The 21196-nt window shown below is 33.6% G+C and overlaps 1 protein-coding gene across 12 annotated transcripts in view; it reads left to right on the top strand.

The window, feature by feature from the left end:
• LRP1B (LDL receptor related protein 1B) overlaps positions 1-21196 on the top strand; it is a 553237-nt gene that overhangs the window by 469085 nt on the left and 62956 nt on the right. For all 12 annotated transcript variants that reach the window (XM_080600673.1, XM_080600668.1, XM_080600675.1 and 9 more), the window contains 8 exons: positions 1049-1165; positions 1335-1454; positions 4158-4277; positions 8930-9046; positions 17627-17733; positions 18341-18470; positions 19461-19567; positions 20452-20584. In XM_080600673.1, coding sequence (XP_080456799.1) covers positions 1049-1165; positions 1335-1454; positions 4158-4277; positions 8930-9046; positions 17627-17733; positions 18341-18470; positions 19461-19567; positions 20452-20584 — 951 coding nt within the window. The remainder of the gene's footprint in view (positions 1-1048; positions 1166-1334; positions 1455-4157; positions 4278-8929; positions 9047-17626; positions 17734-18340; positions 18471-19460; positions 19568-20451; positions 20585-21196) is intronic.

Below are 21196 nucleotides of genomic sequence, written 5' to 3'. Positions count from 1 at the left end.
CAAAGGAAAGTTTGGTGAGATGAATTTCACCACCAGTCTGAATGATTTTATGCAGTGAACATTTTTCATGCATCTGTGTAACTTTGACACACTACAAAAGATACAGCATATTTCTCAATAGCCTCCCATAGTCCAAATAGTAGGTTACTGTAGTATTCCTCCATTGAATTGTAGACAGCTGGAAGTCAATAATGATGATTCTTTCAGCATCCCAAAGGATGGTTGTTTTGATGGCAGCTGGCTGCTGGTTTACTTAGTTGTTAGAAAAGTACCTGTCTAGTGTACTAGATTACTGAACAGTAATGTCTATTAATGATGCTGTGTTCTCAGTCACCGTCACTAACTTCTTTAATACTATTAAATTAATCTACATAAAACAAAATATTCTTGTATTCTTCCCTCAAGCTTATAAACACAAAAAAACTCTGTGTTATATAGTCTTCCAGATAAGTAACAGCTCATTGAATTTTGTGTACTGAAATCTCTAATCCATGTTTTTTTACAATGCTATTAGTTCTCTTTTTCTGCTGCAAAGGCCTTTGAAGCAAACCTTAACATATATAATCACCGTATGTAAGATTAACATTTTTAGCTATAATCTGTTTATAGAAAATAGTGCTATAGAAGTGCATAATTGCTCATTCACACAAATGGCAGTGGCTATGAGAAAAAGCAGTGGTAGACTCATGGGAGGTGGAATTAGAGTGAGATAGTAAATTTCTTAAATGCACACTTGAACTGAAATGTTTATATCCTAAATTGCAAATTTCTGTTGAACTATTAGTAAGCATCAACCTGTAGAGCATTGTAATGATAAACATATCATTAGGAAGTTATAACTACAGTTACGTGAATATAAAATCTCACACTTTGAAATCAATTTTACAGTAGTACACGTACATTTTATTTGCTATTATCTACTTAGATTTCTATTTGACTGTATAGGCTCAATGTTCACAAATACTTTTGATAGCTCTTTTGAGAAAGAACAACGCTATTGACACTTTATCATTCTTCCAATAGTATTAATAAGCATTTTTTTCTCCAGCTGAATTCAGATGTCAGCCAGGACGTTTTCAGTGTGGAACTGGACTTTGTGCTCTTCCAGCTTTTATCTGTGATGGAGAGAATGATTGTGGGGACAATTCTGATGAACTGAACTGCGGTAGGTGACTGTATGTATTAAAGACTTAAGAAACATGCTAAACTGGTATAAATGCCGTGCTATCAAGAAAGTTATTTGTATTTTTATTTTAACTTTTAATCTGTAAATTTTTTTAATCTTTAACTTTTAATCTCTTTAATTTAATATTTTTTATTCTTTCAAATTCCAGACACACATGTGTGTCTGTCAGGTCAGTTTAAGTGCACAAAGAATCAGAAGTGTATTCCAATAAATCTGAGATGCAATGGACAGGATGATTGTGGTGATGAAGAAGATGAAAGAGACTGCCGTAAGTTTTGTTTAGAAAATTTTGTTCTGACAACTGTAGCTGATTTTAAACCAGAAGCTGAAATACAATATGTAAAATAATGTTAATGTCCTCTGCAAAGTAATGTGAGGAACATGCAAAGCAGCTAATGCACTGGATTGTTTGATGTACAGTGCTTTATATACAAGAGAACAAGGTAAAATGTCATTTATTACCTTCATTTTTAAAAGTCATTGCAAAGAAAAGGGGTGTGTAAATAAATTAATTTCAAGCATTTAATTGGGTTTCTGACTTAGGCTGAAATATCCATTTTACTCTTAACCACCTCACAAATGACTCATATTCTTGAGGCTTTCATCTGCCATGGCTTTCGGCAACACATTTAAAGGGAAAAATAATTTTCTTCTTCTTTTACTGGGTATTTTGTAGATCCATAGCTCCTTCTATATCCCTTTTCATTGATATAGTTCTCTACCTTTTCAATTCCCTTTTCTACGGGGACTTCATTAATTTATCTATGCAACTTTCCATTTACTCATCTTTTTATACATCTTTCGGTAAATTCAGTTTCACTCCATATTTCTCAGAGACAAATAGAGAAAATATTTTCAGTTTTTAAATGGAAATGTATTGAATAGGTAGTATCTTTGATCATTCTGCAATTAAAATAATGTTGTTGTCTTCAAATACATCTCTGTCCTTCACTCAGTTCATTAATCAGATCTACAGCTGATCTAAAGTGCTCATTCCTACTTTCAGAATTAGTTTTCTCAAAGTTTGCATGTGTTGCATTTCTGAAAGAACACGTCCTTCTCCAAGGGAAGGGTTGCTAAGGATACAAAGGCTTTGTTAGTTATCATGTTTAATGGCATCTTACAATCAGCGCAGCAGAGCCTCTAACAATATTGTTATTGCATGTCACATTTCTTTAAAAACAGATTAAGTGGTGTCAGGTAAGCACCTCCAGAAGATAAGGGAGATTGCTCTTTTCGTTATAAAGATCTGGACATGTTACATGAAAGGTTCCCAAAACCATGAGGTGAACCCGGCAAAATGAAATCAGAGCAGTAGAGTCCACAGCACGGCAGTGCTCAAGGATTGTGGTAGGAATAGGGTCAGGATCATCAGTGAATTCCTTGGAATGTTTTCCACTAGGATGGGATAGGACAGTCTGCTGTGATACAAAGCAAGCTTTTGAATTGTCTGAAAATCAGCTATCAACCCACCTGCAAAGGCATGAGGTAGGGGGCTGGAAGGGTTCATTATATACTTAAAAATAATAATTAAAAAAAAACAAAACACTATTGTCTTACCTAAACATTATGAGCTTCTCTTTTAAGAAAACTAAGTGTGCTAGTTTATATTCTAATAAAATCTAGTTTATGGCTTCTGAAAACTCTTCAAGTGCCTTAGGAGAGACTACCCAAAGTGGGAGGGTTAAGTCTGCCTCAAAGTTCAAGGTGGTTAGGGTTCCTGTCACAAGACAGGTAATAGTTGATATTATCTATCTTGTTCTGATTTCACCAGACTAACATTCATAAAACAAAGACCTTTTCTCAGCTTGGCCACTGCTTGGTTTTATACTTAAGTGACCTTGAACAAGTCATATTATATACTTAAGGCTTTCCACATGTAAAATGGAGGAAGGTAGACACTGAAATTTCTTGATGGGGTATCCTAGCTGAGAAGTATTACTTTTTGTAAGTAGAGTTAGCAGCATATCCAAGTCTACATGTTTTTTAAATGCAGCACTGTAAATTGATGCATGGAAATGACGCTGAAAGAAATAATACACCATCTTTTAACAAACACATTTTTTTTCATTTTGCCAAACCCAAGAAAGAAACAAGCATGTCTCCTTGTTATATCAGTATCAGTGGTATTACATCGGTGCCAAGTAGCAAGTTGCTTTTCAACATGGATAGGAAAGTTTGTTAAAATTTTGTGGAGTTCACTAGGTAAAAGTGGGACAAGTATTCATGTTGGAAAATGTTATCAGAGAATAGGTCATGCTGTTTTTCACCTGTGTTCAGTTCAATTTAGGACAATTTAAAGGTTCTTGTACATATACTTATCTCTAAAGAAATCTTTATGCATCTGGTCTCAAATAACTGGTTCACAGTCCAGTCCAGGTATATGTCCTTCATCTTGCCTTTATACTCTGTTATGAATTTAAGAAATAGTAAGATCTGGCATAAGTTTTTGTGAGGTAGTTTAGTTGAGGTAGAATCATGTTTCACTACATGAATTTAAAGTAGCATTCCACTCTAAGTAGCATTCCACCCATGCTGGCTTGAAAGCAGATTCTTGGTTTAAGGCAGGAACTTAACTTTCCTCTTAGTCTGTGGAGCTGAATGTTGTAGGAAACAAATCAGCAAAGCAAGTAACTTTTCATGATAAATAACTAGAGGAGGAATCCCTGTGAAAAGGCTCTTGATTGTTGCAGTGTTCTCACTGCTTGGATAGAAGAAGGAATCCATGAGTGCACTCAGGGTGTTTTTATTGTGAGGATGTTTTTGTATTCTAAATTCTTGCTCAGATCTTGCTGTTGTGTGTAAAATAATATTAAAAAGATGATGAATTTATAAACAATATAAACCTGAATACTGTTTTCTTATGGAAGTTACTTTTTTTTTTCTTTTTTAAACCTTACGTACAAAACGTGTTTGGAATATAAGCAGAAACTTCTTGTTTTAATTTTAAATCCTTTTTTTTTTTTTAAAGCTGAAAACAGTTGTTCTCCAGACCACTTCCAATGTAAAACAACTAAACATTGCATTTCTAAACTGTGGGTATGTGATGAAGACCCTGATTGTGCTGATGGATCAGATGAAGCTAACTGTGGTAAGCATGACACAGGTTTAGAATATATTACTGTTTTGAATATGACTGTAGCTTGACATTGTTGAAAAAAGTAGCAAAAGTATATAAGGATTTCATTTAACATGTCCTCTTCCAATGTATGGTAGTACCTATCTGGTATGATAGCTTTGTCTGGCTCTTACAATTCTTGTTGGATAAGTAAACTATGCACTTTATATTATACTAATTTATAGCTCCAGCCAATAAAGTAGTAGTATCTCATCTAGAATATAATAACTTTCATGATTTTTCTTAAAGAATTATCCAGTTTTCATCAATTTATTCTGCATACTTTATTGTTTTTATGATTAATAAACAGTGAAAAATGTCATAATTTGCTATAATCTACTGTATAATTTCAGTAGATTATTCAGTATAATTTCTGCATCACCTTTTTATTTTGGAGTAAGAAAGACACTCAATGTAGCAAAAAGATCTTGTAATAAATGAATTACTTTATTCCATGCAACAAGAGTCAGTGTTGTGAGATATACTGGGAAATGTAACTCAGAATAAAGACCAGTACGAAGTTGACTTAAATGTTTGTCAACAGAGGTATCTTCAATGGAGAATTAGGTGTTAAGACTGACTGGACAAAAGGATCCAGAGCAGATTGCAGTTTGACATGACCAACTTTTGCTTCTGTCTGTATGCTTCAGTGAGACATGTCCTATCACACAATCCCACAAACTCAGCAACCCCATAGGACTTCTCCAAGAACATCTGATACTTATAAAGTTTGTGTACTTAAATATGGTAGTTTGAGAAGGCAGATCATCTACAGGCAAGATGAAGGAAAGATGTCAGTGCAAGAGCTGTACTCATAAAGGGCATTCCCAGCTGCCAAAGTGTTGATTCATGTTTCTGAGTAACCCATTCAAGCCCAACTGAAATGGAACAAAGAATTTTAAAAAGGTTCATATAATAATATATGCAAAGCACAAAATTTGAAAGCAGAGCGGGGAAAAAAATAAGGAAAATTAAGGGGAAAAAAAAAACTAATATTGAACAGGAAAAAAATTAAGACACTTGTGATTCATCATTGGCAAAAGCCAATAGAAAGAGCAATAGAAAGAACCTCTGTGCAAAAACCCCTCCCTTTTTATTTTAAATTTGCTAGCTGAATATAATGCCATTACTTTTTGTGTTGGATCAGAAGGAAAAAATTTATCCCTACTCACAATCTCTATGCCAGTCGTGATTGTTATGCACACTCATCTAATAAGTAAACATATGCAAGAACAAGATGGCTTTAATCACATTTTAAAGTTTTCTTTATTTTTAGGATTTGAAATATGTTTAAATGATCTTGTTATATCACTAGCTAGAACAAGATTTGGTCGTCTGTGTTTTTGTTTGTTTGTTTTTTAATGTATTTAAAGACGGCTATTTTTATGAACAAACTATGGGAAAATTAAATTATGAAGCTACAAGTTGAGTGTAATAAAGATATGCATATGTTGGTGCTAATACTAACTTGTTATCATTTATAGTTCATTTTTAAAATGCTTGCAATGCAAAACTTGCATAAAGGGTAATTTCTTCTTTGCTTAAGTGTCCCATAGTCACGTATATATTGCTTAGTAAATGTTTACTACCATATGTTATTGGAAATACTATATTGAGTGAATTTGTTAGAATTGTTCTGAATGTATTTAGTCTTCTATGGTTCATTTTCAACTCAGACAATTTAAAGCAGTTAGGAAGTGCATGCTTATTAATGAGCATGTGGTGTTTTTCAAAGAACAATAGGTAGAGTTAATTCATGCCTGCTGTCCAGACAGTTAAAACAAGCCATTAAATTATGGTAATCCTTACTCACATCTTTAGTCCTTTACATCGCAAAAGGCCCTTTTGGGGTTAGCATATGAAGAAAGCTGTGTTCAGTGTTGGAAAGTGATTATAATCTGCTTTAAAAGTTACGTGTATTTAAGGTTTCTATTCACATAATGTGTCAATGTTAGTATGACTGTTTTCTGCTTCCTCGTTTATTTAAATATTAATTTTTAGCCTAAAGAGTAAAAGTGTTTTTTTGTTTGTTTTTGTTTTATTTGTTTGTTTTTCCTGATGATGGTGAATCCCCCAAACTGCAGTGTAATGCAGTTAGTGGCAAAATTTTGGTTTTTACTTCATTGGTATTGGTATCAATGTGCTTTTAGCCTGTATGTATAATCATCTGGGTTTTGTTTTCAATTTAAGTCTTTATCCCATTTTCTTCATGCTCATTTAGAAGTACTTCTAAAATACAGTATCATTAGACAAGTACAGAAGATGGACTCCAGCCAACCAGCAGCTACCTCAGGCAGTCACACAATATAAGAAAAGGGGCCTTTACAGTAAATAGATTAATCTATGTCAATAATAAAGAGAGTAATACAAAAATTGAGTTACCGTAACTTACTTCTTTTTCTTTGTACCATTCCTATCTGAACTTCCACATTTTCGGGCAGCCTCATTTTAAGAAAAATGCAAAGCAGTTTAGTGTTGAAGACAACAATGACAAATATGTGTGTGCCTTTCAGGGTTCCACAATTCAAAAATTAATCTCTTGCACTATTTCTTTTGAGCTGAATAAATTGCTCTGTCTGAAAGATCATATATTTGTTACACAACTTTCCCAAATATTTCTCTTTGTTATATCTTTGTTCTATTGTCCTAGGGTTTTCCTGAGCTCTCATTAATGTGAAGAAGGAAATAAAAGACAAGCAAATCTGGTCCATAAGACATGTCAACTGTAAGCTGCTATAAGAGATCAGAGTCAACCCAAAGGAATAAAAAGCTTTCAGATTTCTCAAGTGAAGAAAGCCTTGCAGATATAAAAAGTATTTTTTAAAAGAAAGAGTTAAATATGTGTTTGTTTTAGGTAAATTAGAGTAGGAAGAAGAAAGACTAATATTCAACTAATAATCATACATTTAGAATACACACATAGATATTTAAAAAATTAAAAAAAAAAAAAATCCAGCCTTTCTCCAAAAGTGTAAAGAGGCAATCCTAGAAAAAGGATTTAGCGTCCTTGAGAATGAGGTAACTCTTTATAAAGAATAAGAAAAGATATCTTACATGTTGTCTTCAACCTAGCAAGTGGCCGAAGGAAAGGATGTTATCTCTGCATTCTGTGTATTACTGATTAGATCTTGGTGTGTCTGTCCAATATGGAAGAATAAATAATATATGATCTGTGACTATTCTTTAGGACTCATTTTGTGGGCAGATAGGTGATGTGGGACTATAGAGTTTACTAGAAGTACTTTAATGTGTAGGATGGGTTTCTGATTTGAAACCACCTTTTACAAAGCTACAGGTGGAAATGCAAGAGTTCTGTTTTTTATTTTTCTTATGTTTGTGTTGTATAATGTTAAAAGTGTTAAGATTGTTTGTCAAAGTTAAAACTGTTTGCCAATGTAAGTACTTGAAATGTCGTGACTGAACTATCATTGACTATCTATGAATTACTTTTGTCGTCTTGAGAAACATCATAAGAAAAAGTATTTTTTGAGAAAACTGTTTATAATCTTGATGTTGGCAGAGAACGGGGAACAAATGCAAAAGGCAGTATTTTAATTAACAAATTTGTGAGTGTGAGGAGCTATGTCGCTGTTTGCCTCCACCTTTTTGATATTCAAAATTTTTTTTGCTGTATATCTCTAGTTCCAGAACCACACCTAAAGCAAACTACAACAAGCAGCAGTTTGGGCCATGGCATCAAATGTAATACCTCTAATTTGGGACATCATCCTTTCTATTTCAGAGGCAGAAAAAGCAGGTTGACTTAAGTGAATGTTTCAGTTCTCTTTCATTCTGACAGTTATTAGAACTTATCAAGTTGTCATAATAGGAACATGAAGTCTGATCTGAGATGTTATGAAATAGCTGAATGGAAATTAAGAAATTTCTGCTGAAATATCATCACAGTGAAATAAAAAAATAAAACACAGAGACAGCTCCTTCCTGCTGGAGTAGTTCAGAATGTTCATGCATCCCCGAAAGGCTTTGGCTATGATACTATTCTGTAAACAGGAAATCTCATTGAGAATTTACTGCATGAAGAAAATTAATTTCAATTTAGCATTATGTGCTTTTTTTCCTCTGTATAAGCAAACTTTCAGTCCAAGATGACAAAAGATAAAAATATAAAGCAAAATGCAAAGTTTTCTGTTAGGTATGATTAGTCTTAAATAATTGCATGTAAACATAGCTGTAGAGAAATATATATTATGTACATTTAAATATATATATATTGTAGCTTACTGTGATCTGATCTTTTGTAGAGCAATCTTACAGTAAGATTCAAGAAAAAAGTCAGTGTATTTTTTGAGATTCAATTGTTAACCTCTCCGAGCTAATCTGTGCATCGCTTCTAAATTTCACGTCTCACTTTAAATGAGAGGTTTTTACAGTATTTATTTTAATTTTATAACCAAATTTATAAGTATATCTCTTTTGGTATGAGTGAATAAATAAAATCTTAAAGAATGCAGTATGAGAAATAAATTAGTTCTGAAGATAACTTTTTAAGTATTTAGGTTGCTCATTCTGAAAGGTTTTTGGTAATATTGTCGTGTCAGTGTTCAGTAGCAATCTTTCCACTTTTGACTCTGCAGTGATGTAAATGATATTAATCCTAATTACAGATAAAAAAACTTGCGGGCCTCATGAATTCCAGTGCAAAAACAACAACTGTATTCCAGATCATTGGAGATGTGACAGCCAAAATGATTGTGGTGATAATTCTGATGAAGAGAACTGTAGTAAGTAACTTTTACCTAAGTGCATGTTACAATGAATACAGTCAGTATAACATGTATGGGGATTTTTTAAAATTCGGATAAATTGCACATATGTGCTTTCTTACAATGCCACCTGATCCATTGAAAATCAGTCAACCAGAATCAAAAATGTCCCTTGCTGAAATTTTCCGATTTTATTAATTCTTAAAGATCTGTAATTCTCTATGAGAGCTACAAAAATAAATAAATAAATAAATAAATAAAAAGGTCTGACTTGTGACTTCTCAATAACCTGATGAATTCACAATCAATAGTATCAGAATTAGCTTACCTTTGTCAGAGTTACTCTTACGTTTCATGTCTATTATCTCTAGGTAAGAAACGTAAAACATAGTGAGAAATACTGTTTAACAAGAAACAATTACTGTTTAATAATTACAATAATAATACTGTTAACAACTTGTTAAACACGTTTTTGATCAAACACTATCTTTCCATCACCTTCTGTATATTGCTTAGATGATTTGCCATGTTTTGTGCCTTTGGTAACCCATTTCTATTATACTTAACTAGATTAAAAAGTCGACCTTGTTACTGAAAGTAGCTTGGTTAATCTAGTTCTCTCCCACCCATTAGGAACTTCAATGCCTAATAAATCTCTGTAATACCACTTCCAGTGTGTTATTTTAGATCTGGCTCTCAGGAGGCAATGACAAATTCATAATGGTTTCTTTCATCTTGCAATCATTGTCTTTATAAAATATTTCAAGAGGGAAATTCCAGCAGTAGTTCTGAAGTGTCCTCTCTTCATTTGGCAAACAATTTCTGTCCATTTTTTTTCTTTTGTTTTTAGAAATCCAAGAAATTAATATATTTTTGTTCAGACAATCTTGAATGCATATTTCTGGTTGTATATCCTGAATGTGTATTTAGCGTCTTTGAGGTAATAACCTCAAAGCTAGAGTGTTTAATAAACTAGGCATTCTCATGGTGGGCAAATGCTGTCTGCTCCTTTCTCCCTTTCAAGATATGCTGTCCAGAGGTAGAGGATGTCTGAAGACTAGCTTATTTAGCTTGAAAGTTTAAGTGGATTTACATGCCTTTTTATCACTATCTATTTGCAGAAAAAAAAAAAAAAAAAAGGAGTTACTGAAAGCAATGGTGTCATAGTTCTCAAATGCAAATGCTTCATGTAAAGAGGAAAATGTCATCTGTCTCAGTAATCACTCAGAGCCATTTATTGTTAAACCTGGACAGGAGGTGGGGCAGGGAAGCAGGTGTTGTTGACAACACACAAAAGCTTCCTTAGCTTCACTGGAGATTTTATTTCGGAATTGAGTATTAGTGATGGTGAGATTTTTTCTATTTCTATTATAAATAGCAAGAAATTATTTTCTATTATGCTCATGTAAAAATCAAAGAAAGACATGGATTTGGTATAGCAGTGTTAATCTACGTGACCGGATAATCTTTTTAAAAGTTGAAAATTAAAAACAGAAAACAACAACAAAAAAAGCCCACCTCCACTAAACATTACTACTGTTTGCAAAACAAGTATCAAGCATCTTATTTGAAATTTTGTCATGTGTGAAGTGGTATTTATTTATTGTCCAGAACTGATAATTCTCTTCTGTAAAGTTTAGGTTGTCATAGAATAAGGTTATAAAAACAAGTGTTCAAATAATGTAGGAGAAATTATTCAGCAATTTCTTTTTTATTTATTTATTTATTTATTAAGCTTGCCATCTTTGTGTTCACACCAATACCTAAGTTATATACTCCATTCTTGGCTGTTCTCCAGACTTTCAGATAAGGAAATCTGTAGTTAATTGTAGTGGATAGAATTAGTGAGTTGAGAGTACCTGGATGCAACCTGTGCATCAAACTAAAATTGTTTAAATTCTCAGAACAAACCTTACAATATATAAGCGTTAAACAGATCTTTGTGTAGTGAATAATTGTAGTTTGTGTTTGCTTTTCGGTACTTTTTGTTTTCTTTTGCTTGTCAAATGCATCCTTTTCTCCTAACTGTTTTCTTCCTAAGTCCCTTATTCTGCTGTCTAAATTAAATACAGTAGGCTGGCACAGTTGTAAAATTCAAAATCTCAGAAGCATTGGGAAAATTCATAATATTGTTCAGTTGTTCAAAATAGATGTAGAAAATTCTTTATGGGCTGTCTGGCCACTTATAGAATAAAGTTCAATGAAACAAATATATATTAGAGCTTCAAAAGAATTTGACAAAATGTATTGCGTGGCACATTATGATAAGTTGTTCATAGCATACATGACTTTACAAAGGCCTTTTCAGGCAGCTATATCAGAAAATGAGCTGTTTCTCAAGAATACAGAATGAATTCATTGAATTTTAGAAATTCAGCTCAAGTATGTACATTTATCTAGATTATTTACTTTCACATACAATAGTAACCTGAAGTTATCAGCAGCAAAAAAGAGCGAGTTAGAAAATATCACACACTGGGGTGAAAAATTATTAGTGCTATAATGCAAAGAGATGTGTCTGTTAAGACTGTGTTTCTGGCATAGCATCTCCAGACTTTTTTGTTCTTTACCTGTATTTGTCTTACAATGTACAGTGTGAACTATCCTCCCAGGCTTATTTGTTTACTTCTTTGTAGTTCTTATCTAATGAACTTCTTAACACATCATTTTATATAGATGAATGCAAAAGTGTTGTGCTCCTTCAAAAAACTGACAAAAAGCTAGTGAAGGATGTCACACCCATTCCCACAACTTCATATCAGAAGCAGTTTGACAGGAGTAGTTCAAGGAAGAGAGAGGACAGCCATGTTAACGGGAACCTAGACAAGGACACACAAGAAGCAGTGGTTACATTGAAGACAGTGTAACTGACAGTACTACCAAACTTGCCATAAATGTTTTTAAGTAGCCGTTGAATTTTCCAGTGAATATGCTCAAAACTGGAAAACCTTTTTAAAATATTAATCCTAATGAAGGCTGCCTGCTGTCATGTTGACCCTCTCAAATAAGTAAGAATTGTTAAGGAGGGTAAAGGCACAGATTGCTAGCACTAAACAAAACAGAATGTATTTTTAACTCTTTTCAGTTAATTATTATCTTTTTGGAAGGGGACTTTGCTGTTAGAGTTTTTTGGGTTATTTTTAAAGAAATTAGGCAAAAATATTTTCTCTTTCAGGGAACTTAAAAAAAATGGGAAAATCTGTAGTAATGAGTCTTATTCCTGCTCAAAAGAAGGCACCAGCAATGTTTTATTGAATGTAATTAAAGAAAATATAAAGTACTGTAAACACTGAAGCAAAGCAAATGTAATAATGCTGTAGAAGGACATGCATTCAATCAGTGTGGAAATATTACGGTTGCTGGATAATCCTCTCAGTGCTGTTTTGTTGCGCTTACAAGTTGTCAAGAAAACAAATTAGTTAATTTTGTCCATGGATAAGTTTGTATCCTAAATGCAATGAGAACTAGCAATTATTTAATGTCTGAGTGAAAACATTTAAATTAACATATTGAAAGAAACTAAGCTAGAATGTCTCCTAATGTCATTGTGAGTAGATCTTGAGTGGACAGTGCTATAAATTTTCTGTATTCTTTACACTGCTTAAGGTTCAGCTGACTTGGTGCAAATATGACCATGCCTAGTGTCAGTTTTCTAAAAGCAGGTAGGTTTCAGTGGTAGCTAAAGGCAAGTAAAGGCTTTACTTCAATAAAATGATGTGTACTAAAGATTTCTTCTTTTATGTACATCTACCAGTCCTATGCCTAGATTAACAAAGAACAAGTGTTGCCTTTGTTTTGATTAAACATGATGCTGAAAAAATAGCAAAATAAAAAATTAGAATCTGTGTTGAAAATCACATTAAATACATGAAGAAAAAAATGATTAACTATTTTGTGCTTACAGGCATTCATTCTGCAGGATGGTCTATGCTACTGCTTTTAGCTGTATAACAGTGGAGACTTATAAGGAAGGATGGTTTTGATTTTACCTCCTCTTTCATTTTGTCATGTTAATACTGTTTCCACTAATGTTATGTGGATGCATCACACTTGGTACTCTGGCTTGGCTTACTGAAAGGTTTCACTCCCACATAATTATCTGGTAGTATATCCGATGAATACAGTAACCCCAGCTACATCCTTTTCTTACAGTGAGGCACAGACCTCCATTCACAAAATGAGACTTCGAGGCATATATTTGTATCATGTAGTTATCTGTAAAGTTAGTTCTTTCAGTACAGAGAATAGCTACTACAAATATCACTTACTGCATCATCACTATTCTGCCAGAGCCAGTGCTCTGGCAGAATATATAAACATGCTGCTTCAGACCAGGGATCTATCTTGCTGGCTTGTTCCCAGTAGTGGTCAGTGGCTAGGACAGAGTAAACAATGACAAGCCAGAAATGTCTTCTGAGTATTCTTTCAACTTATATTTTTAGCTCATTGATTTTCCTTATCCGTGTGTGCTTTGTATACCTAGTAAAACTCAGTAGATCTCTTTCAAATCTCTTGAGCCCCTGGATACATTTTTTTTTTCTTTTTCCCATCTTTACCATTCTTTTGTAAAGTAATTAACTTTTACAACGAAACAATCCATTGAATAAGTAATCATCACCCATAATTTTTAACTTGGCCCCTGTTTTTTTACATGTATGACTCTTCCTTGGTTTTTATCTTAATTACACTCTCCACAGAGAGAGTCCATAGAACAGCATATTTTGCACAATTTACCTGAGATAATTTACCTGTGTATACACAATTTATACACACAGTCTGTGTATACACAGTTTACCTGTGTAATAGGCTAAAGCTGTTTATTATTGACGATAGTCTACCCAAGAATACAAAATCTCTGTTGATTGCTAAGCAAACATTTGCAAAAGAACTGAGACATGGATGACTTCTTTGAAGGCCTCTCTAGGTAATATAATTTTGCTTTACGTTCATTCTTGCTTTGCATTTTACAGAACGGCTCCATTCTGTATCTGCAGAATCTTTAATGCCTTGAAAGAAAGTATGGCCTAAGTATGTCCCTCTAATTCCTCTAAGTCCGTATGATGGGCTGCCAAATGCCTGAATGAATCAAGAGGTCAATATACACTCCTAACTCATTCTGTTTGAAGAGCTCCCATCCCATGTTTATGTTGCTGCTGTTTTTCTACATACAAGTTGCACCCTTCCTTTTATACAAATTAGTTTCTCTAAAAGTTGACTTTGCAACAGCTGTTGCAAAATACAGAATTCTCATAAGGAGCAAACATGTTTGGCCTGCACTAATACAGGTAAAAAGTACAGTATAAGTTTGAACCTCATATCTTATTTTAAGGAAAAAAAAAAAAAATTGTTCTTCCCTCTGAGTTGTATGCAAGTACCTCGGTCTCCTAATAAAATTCTGTCAGTTCATGATAGTGCAATATCCATGCTTATTAAATAAGAAATTGAACCCCAAATATGAAATGATTTTAAATCTTTCTTATGAGGTCCCATTATTGTTATCATTTAAACTGATAACAAAAGTGTCTGTTGGCTCTACAGATAATTTTCCAACTTTAAAATGTGAAAGGAGATCATCTTATGTTCTGTGTTTCAAATAAGATTCTTTCTAATAATTCAAAAATGCTCTTCTCAGGAAGGAGTTTCAGTGCTTTTATAAAGCAGAAGCTGAAAGATGCTGTCCTTTATTGGTTATACAGAGATCTATTAATATTTATTCCTTTCACTAACAGCCACAGCACTGATGGGAAAGTGCTCTTCTGTGTTCATATGTAAATCACAGAGATGTATTCCAACAGCAGAAGAAATATTTCTTGCAAACAGAGAAATGAGAAGTTAGCTCATTGTGTACATTTTTGCAGAATCAAATCTCTGTTTATAAATAATTCATTAGCAGTATAGAAAAAGTATTTCCTTATATTTTGCAAATAAGTATAGAAACATGAGAAATGCTTATTTGCATATGAATTGTTTTTCCACAAAGTATTTCCTTTACATAATTTATCATATCTTGAACTTCCTCTTCCTGGCCTGTTAACAGTAAAAAGGATCAAATGTCAGTGATTTGCTAACATTTATACAATGAACTTTTGCTTTGAGAAAATTAGTATTATGTATATAATCTAAGAATCCATATAAAAGCTAACCTTTGATTTGCTTAAAAATAACATTGCTGGAGAACTGATGAAATTGGTGTAGATCTGCTTCTATTCCTATTTTCCTACAGCTTCAAAATGAAAAGTTGTGCCTACCTGAAAAATGAAATTCCTCTTTAAAAACTTTCAAAGAGGGTAATTTTGGCTTTTAATTATGAAGTGAGGGGAAAACAAATGAAGAAGCTGAAACATTCATCAAAAATACTCCTTTCTTGAGACAGTCTTTGATTTATAAAATTGGAGACTTCTATTAAAAAAAAAAAAAATCTTAGTTTGACTTTACCATAGATCTGTGCGACTCATGTCTAATATGTTGTCATGCTGTTGGTATTTGCCAAATTCTAAATTGGAAGTTTCTAATTTTGGGTGTGGGATGGGAGTGTTGTTTGTTTTGTTTTGTTTTAGCTTTTCCCTGATCACTCTGTTATGTTTCTCAAAAACAGGCATGTTGCTACTTTCCATTGCTATTTAAAGACCCTTTAACATTACTCAATCTATTGCTGCTCTCATCTTCTCCTCCTTTCTCTTTTTCCCCCTTCCTCCACTGATTTAGTTGTTGTTGTTTGCCAATTGCCTGAACTCTTCCCAGCTCTCTGTTGAAAAGATCCTACCAATCAATCTTTTTTCTTGATTTTATATTATTTACATAATGCAGTGTTTCCTCCAATGGAAATATTCTCACAAATAAACCTTGGTTGCTTTTTCAGTCCTACGCTCCCAAAACTGTGGCAGTCAAGAGGCTCCATATAGAGGCTCAATTAAATTTTGCTCAATTATCTCTTCTGTACCTTTGTTTAATCTAATGGCTCACAGTCCAGAGGGACTTCATTTTTTTTCCAGTGTCTTTTAGAACAGATTAGTTCAGTTTCAAGGGATCTTCAGAGATCATCTCGTCCAACTGCCTGACGACTGAAAGTTGAAACATATTATTGAGGGCATTGTCCAAATGTCTCTTGAACACTGATAGGCCTGGGGCATCAACCACCTCACTAGGAAGTCTGTGCTAGTTTTTGACCTCCCTCACAGTAAAGAATTTTTTTCCTAATATGCAGTCTGAACCTTCCCTGGCACATTTCATCGGTTATCAAGGAGAAGAGATCTGCACCTCCCTCTCCACTTCCCCTCCTCAGGAAGTTGTAGAGAGCATGAGGTCGCCTCTGAGCCTTCTTTCCTCCATGCTAGATGACCCAGGTGTTTTCAGTCTCCCTTCATAGGACATGCCCTTCAGCCCTTTACCAGCTGTTTGTCCTCATTTTCAGGAGGAAAGTGCATGGTATTCTGTTGGGAGAATCTTCCACTCTGATCCCTTGTCCAGTGTTTTCATGGCAGTAAAAGCAAAAATGCAGAGCTATGCAGACAGTGAAGTAAATAGGCTGAAGCAACAAATCTCACTTTCGCACGATTACTCCATCGTTCCCTGCGGCCTACTTCTGTTTGCTTTGCCTGTACCTTGAATTAATTTTGTCTGCTCTTCCCTTTTATTGTGTCCGCCTTTTATAGTGGCTTCAGACCTACCTGTGTTTTGTTTCTTCCTAGGGAATAGAAGAACATATCAATTTATCAAAAAATATCCCATTTACCTTCCAACTTTTATTGTCTCCTGTCCATCTGTAAGCTCCTACGATTCTTTTTATCTAACATCTCCTTTCTGTTTTCTCTGACATTACTTAAAAACTCCATCCTTGTTCTTACTTTTACTTCTTTTCTGTTTTCTAACGTTCTGACAATAGTGTATTTTTTATGAAAGTATGCTGTCCATTAACTTTTTCACCTCATTGTATTCTCTTTCTGTTAAAACACTTTAACAGTTTTGTCAGCATTTCAGTCAGTAGATAATTGTCATGTTTCGTCCCATATTTAATTGCTTGAAAACGGAATTATTTTACTTGAAACTCCGAACCTTCCTTCTTAGGTATTCCATTTACCATCTCAAGACTGTTCCCCTGAATGCTTAGCACAGGGGAAGCTAATTCTTGACACACATATTTGCTAAAAGGTATGTGATAAAAGGTACACTATTGAGCGATTGAAAGTGAAAGATCTGTTTAGTTCTAATCAGATCGGATAGCAATGAGTGCAAAACAAATTTCTAGCCTGTGGTATCTCTCACTGAACCTGTGATAACATGCATGCATTAAAATAAATAATGTTTATATATTCATCATCACATTATTTTCTAAAGAAATTTGACAACTGAAATGACAGTATTTTCATTAATATCTTATATGTAAATGAAATTAAATTTTTTAAATTTAAATTTAAATTTTAACAATACAAAATCCTATAGATAAAAAAAATCCTGAGAGTTTCAGAGTTGGTGGTTTTTTGACTTTGTTACAGTAATTCATCGATTAGTTGTTTGGGGATTTTTTTATATGAAATATTTTTATCTAAATGCTAATAAACAGAGATTTACTACTTTCGGTTGTTACTTTTCTTTATTCAGAGCCTCAAACGTGCACTTTGAAAGACTTTCTTTGTGCAAATGGAGACTGTGTTTCAGCAAGATTCTGGTGTGATGGAGACTATGACTGTGCAGATGGCTCAGATGAGGTAGGTTTCTTCCAGGAGAAACATTTGAGAAAATTGGTAGTTTTATGTTGTTTGACCATGGTTTTCCCACATATGACTGTTTTAATAAGCAGTAATGGAAATTGTAGACATGAGTCGATAAATACATATGTATTTACTAAATTGAACCTATTTAATTAGTTCTAAAAGGAGAAGCAAGTCATATTTATCTGTAGTGTATCTACATCTTTTTGGCCCCATCAATGATCTGAACCTCTTCCCATCCTCCATACATTTTCTGTCCTAGCTGGGGAGCTATTGCTTTCAATACCAGCAGTTGGTTTGTTTGGTTTATGTTTTTTGTTGAAAAAACGTAGACTGTTGCTTATGTAGCAGAAGCTTCATGGATATTTGCTTTGCAGCTTCCCTGTTCTTTCCTTTTGTCCCCTTTCCTTTCCTGCTAGTATTGGACCTCAGATGCTTCCCACCTTTCATGGATCATACTTACAAAGATATTTTATTTTATAAGGCATTGCTATATTTAATAATGTGAAGGGTTATGGCCATTAATTTCTCTGATTAGCTGTATATTTACCTATGTTTATATTAAACTCTTGATTTTGTATACACATTGTTTTTATTGTAACAGAGGTATTGTGAAACAGGCTGTTCAAGGGATCAGTTCCAGTGTTCCAACGGTCAGTGCATATCAGCAAAATGGAAATGTGATGGTCATGAAGACTGCAAACTTGGGGATGATGAGAAAAATTGTGAACCAGGTATTGTTTTATATAATGCTGACAAATAAAACTGAATGAAACAAGGAATAAATCAGAATGAAACAAGGAGAAAATAAGTCAACAACTTGACTACTTGTGCATTGCGAGTAGGGAGAAGTGCAAATAAGTCTGATATAGTTCATTCTTTTGAATTTGTATTATTCTGTCTTCCTACTCATGTTTTTAAAAAAAATTATATACAGCCACGCAATATGAAACTTGTTGAGAGGAATGCTATTTAATTTTAGTGAAATATAATTCAGGTTACAAAATTTTGCTCTGAGAATACCAGCATCTCTTGGCATGTTACTAGGGTATCTGGAGGTTTTTTGTTTTATGGTGTTCATTCATTATTTACTAGTCCTTACACGAAGGTTTTCTCTAGCAAATTTGTTGTTTTATTTCATTATTATTGTCTTGGAAAATTCAGTTGTTTATATTTGCATTATATTTTTGTAAGCTTCATCTGCATTAATGAAGCTAATGGAATTTTATGACACAACTCTCCTGATTTCCAATGCAACAAAAATGTCTACTTGTATTTTAAATAAAAACTGATTAATATGTATTTATTTAAACTTTAATAATGTATACATGCCAAAATTGCGGTTTCATATAACTTAAGTTTGTTTAATTATTAGCATTTATATAATTTACGTAAAACCTAGGCCCACTTTAAGTATGCATTTTATAATATACTAATTACATGAATATGTGTATATATGTAGTTGCTATCCTTACCAAGCATAAGGAAAACACAAAAAGAAATTTCTCAGTGATAAAACACATATCCTTTCATTGTCATTATATAATTTACTTAGGATGAGACAATTCAGTTTTGTCAAATATTTCCTTGTAAGTTTGGAAAAGTTCGTCACTTATAAATACATGTTTGCACACTGTGTTAAACCAGATAAAGACATGGAATCATAAGGCAGCTTATACATAAGTTATCTTTTTCTTAATGCTAAAATATGTGTTTGTAACCAGCATCTCCAACCTGCTCTTCAAGTGAGTATGTCTGTGCAAGTGGAGGCTGTATTTCAGCATCTTTGAAATGTAATGGGGAGTATGACTGTGCTGATGGATCTGATGAGGTAACTGATAATTTTATTTTTCTAGTGTATGACATGAATTTTGTAACAGTTTTTGAACTGAATAGAGACACTTTTTTTCTTTCTGCATTCATTGAACATTGTCAGATAAGTTAGCCCCATGATTTTGGTTGCTTTGTATTTACAGTGGATTATGTTTGTTTGCTGTGTGTCCTTCTTTTCAAATAGGTCAGTTTGTTTCCCCTAAATCAACACCTGGATGTCATTCTGGGGCAGTTCGCTTCAGAGACTGTTCTGTACTCACAACATGGATGACTTTGTGTCACATTTGCCTCCCTCTGTCCTTGAGATATCGAATAATCCTAGGACTCACCTCACTCTCCATGGGCCTTCATGCCATACTCTTCCTAGATATTACACTGTTGATATCTTTTTTAAAACGCTAATACCTTCTTGAACAACTTTAAGAAAAAAAGACCAAAAATAGTTGTTTTTTCTCAGAGCCATAAAGGTGCCATTTAGAGCCAGAAGTTTGCATGAGCTAAATGCTACCCAGTGCAGGTGAAGACAATCTATTCTGTAGGTTTCTAGTCCAGATCGATGTGGATATGAGACAGTTTGTACTAACTGGCTTCATGTCCAGGGTTGTTTCTTTCAGGACAATTCACTTTAGACATATAAATATAGCCACGAATTCCATTGCTAATGCTGAGCAACAGAAGCACTATCAGAACATGTATAGTGTGGTTACGATTTCACTTGGACTTCAGTAACTATTTAAATTACATATTCCATTGTCAGGGACAACTGTATTTTATTAAATACATAGGGCAATGAAAAAGCGTCAGTAAATTTTGTTAAGTTTGTCATTAAGTATGTTGTCATTTTTATTCATTAATAATCAGTTCACATCTGTATTTACACAGATGGATTGTGTAACAGAATGTAAAGAAGATCAATTTCGATGCAAAAATAAGGCTTACTGTATTCCTGTCAGATGGCTTTGTGATGGAATCCATGACTGTGTGGATGGCAGTGATGAAGAAGACTGTGACCAAGGTTGGTTTTTTTATCATCAAAGAAATCAGTAATACATCCACTATTACTAGACTGTTGTTATTTAAAACAATCTTACAACAATAAGATGAAAACCATGCATTATAATGAAAAAATGCTAAATAAATAAGACCCCAATATTCTGTTGTTTCATGTAGATGAAATCCTGCATCTAACCAGAAACTGTAAGACCACGCTTTGAATTCTCTCTCCTAATAGAACAGAAGTATGCACATAAGTTGATTCACATGAAGCTAAACACTATGCTTATACCTTCATGGTTTACCTTCATGGTTATACTAAGCTTCCAAATGTTTTTGAGAAATACGTCTGTTAGTCTAATTCTCAGGGTTGATGAAAATTCAGAAATCTTGTTCTAATATGCCTTTTCAATTGTGCATTCGTATATATTTGCATACATATATGACACAGATGCATAGATGTAAGCAACTAAATATTGTTGAAGTTCCCCCTAGTATTTCTTCTGAGCTTAGGACCATGAAAAATGTTTTATTTCTGAATTTATTTTTTAAATTGAACCTTTCTTTAACTACCAGGCAGTAGCAGTGTAACTCTGCACAAGACTTTTAAGTGTAGTAACTCAATAATTGTGGC

Source organism: Anser brachyrhynchus (assembly GCF_964034855.1).
Source record: "Anser brachyrhynchus genome assembly, chromosome: 7".
Lineage (NCBI taxonomy): Eukaryota > Metazoa > Chordata > Aves > Anseriformes > Anatidae > Anser > Anser brachyrhynchus.
The sequence above is the reverse complement of the archived record's forward strand: the minus strand, read 5'-3'. Positions and strand labels throughout refer to the sequence as shown.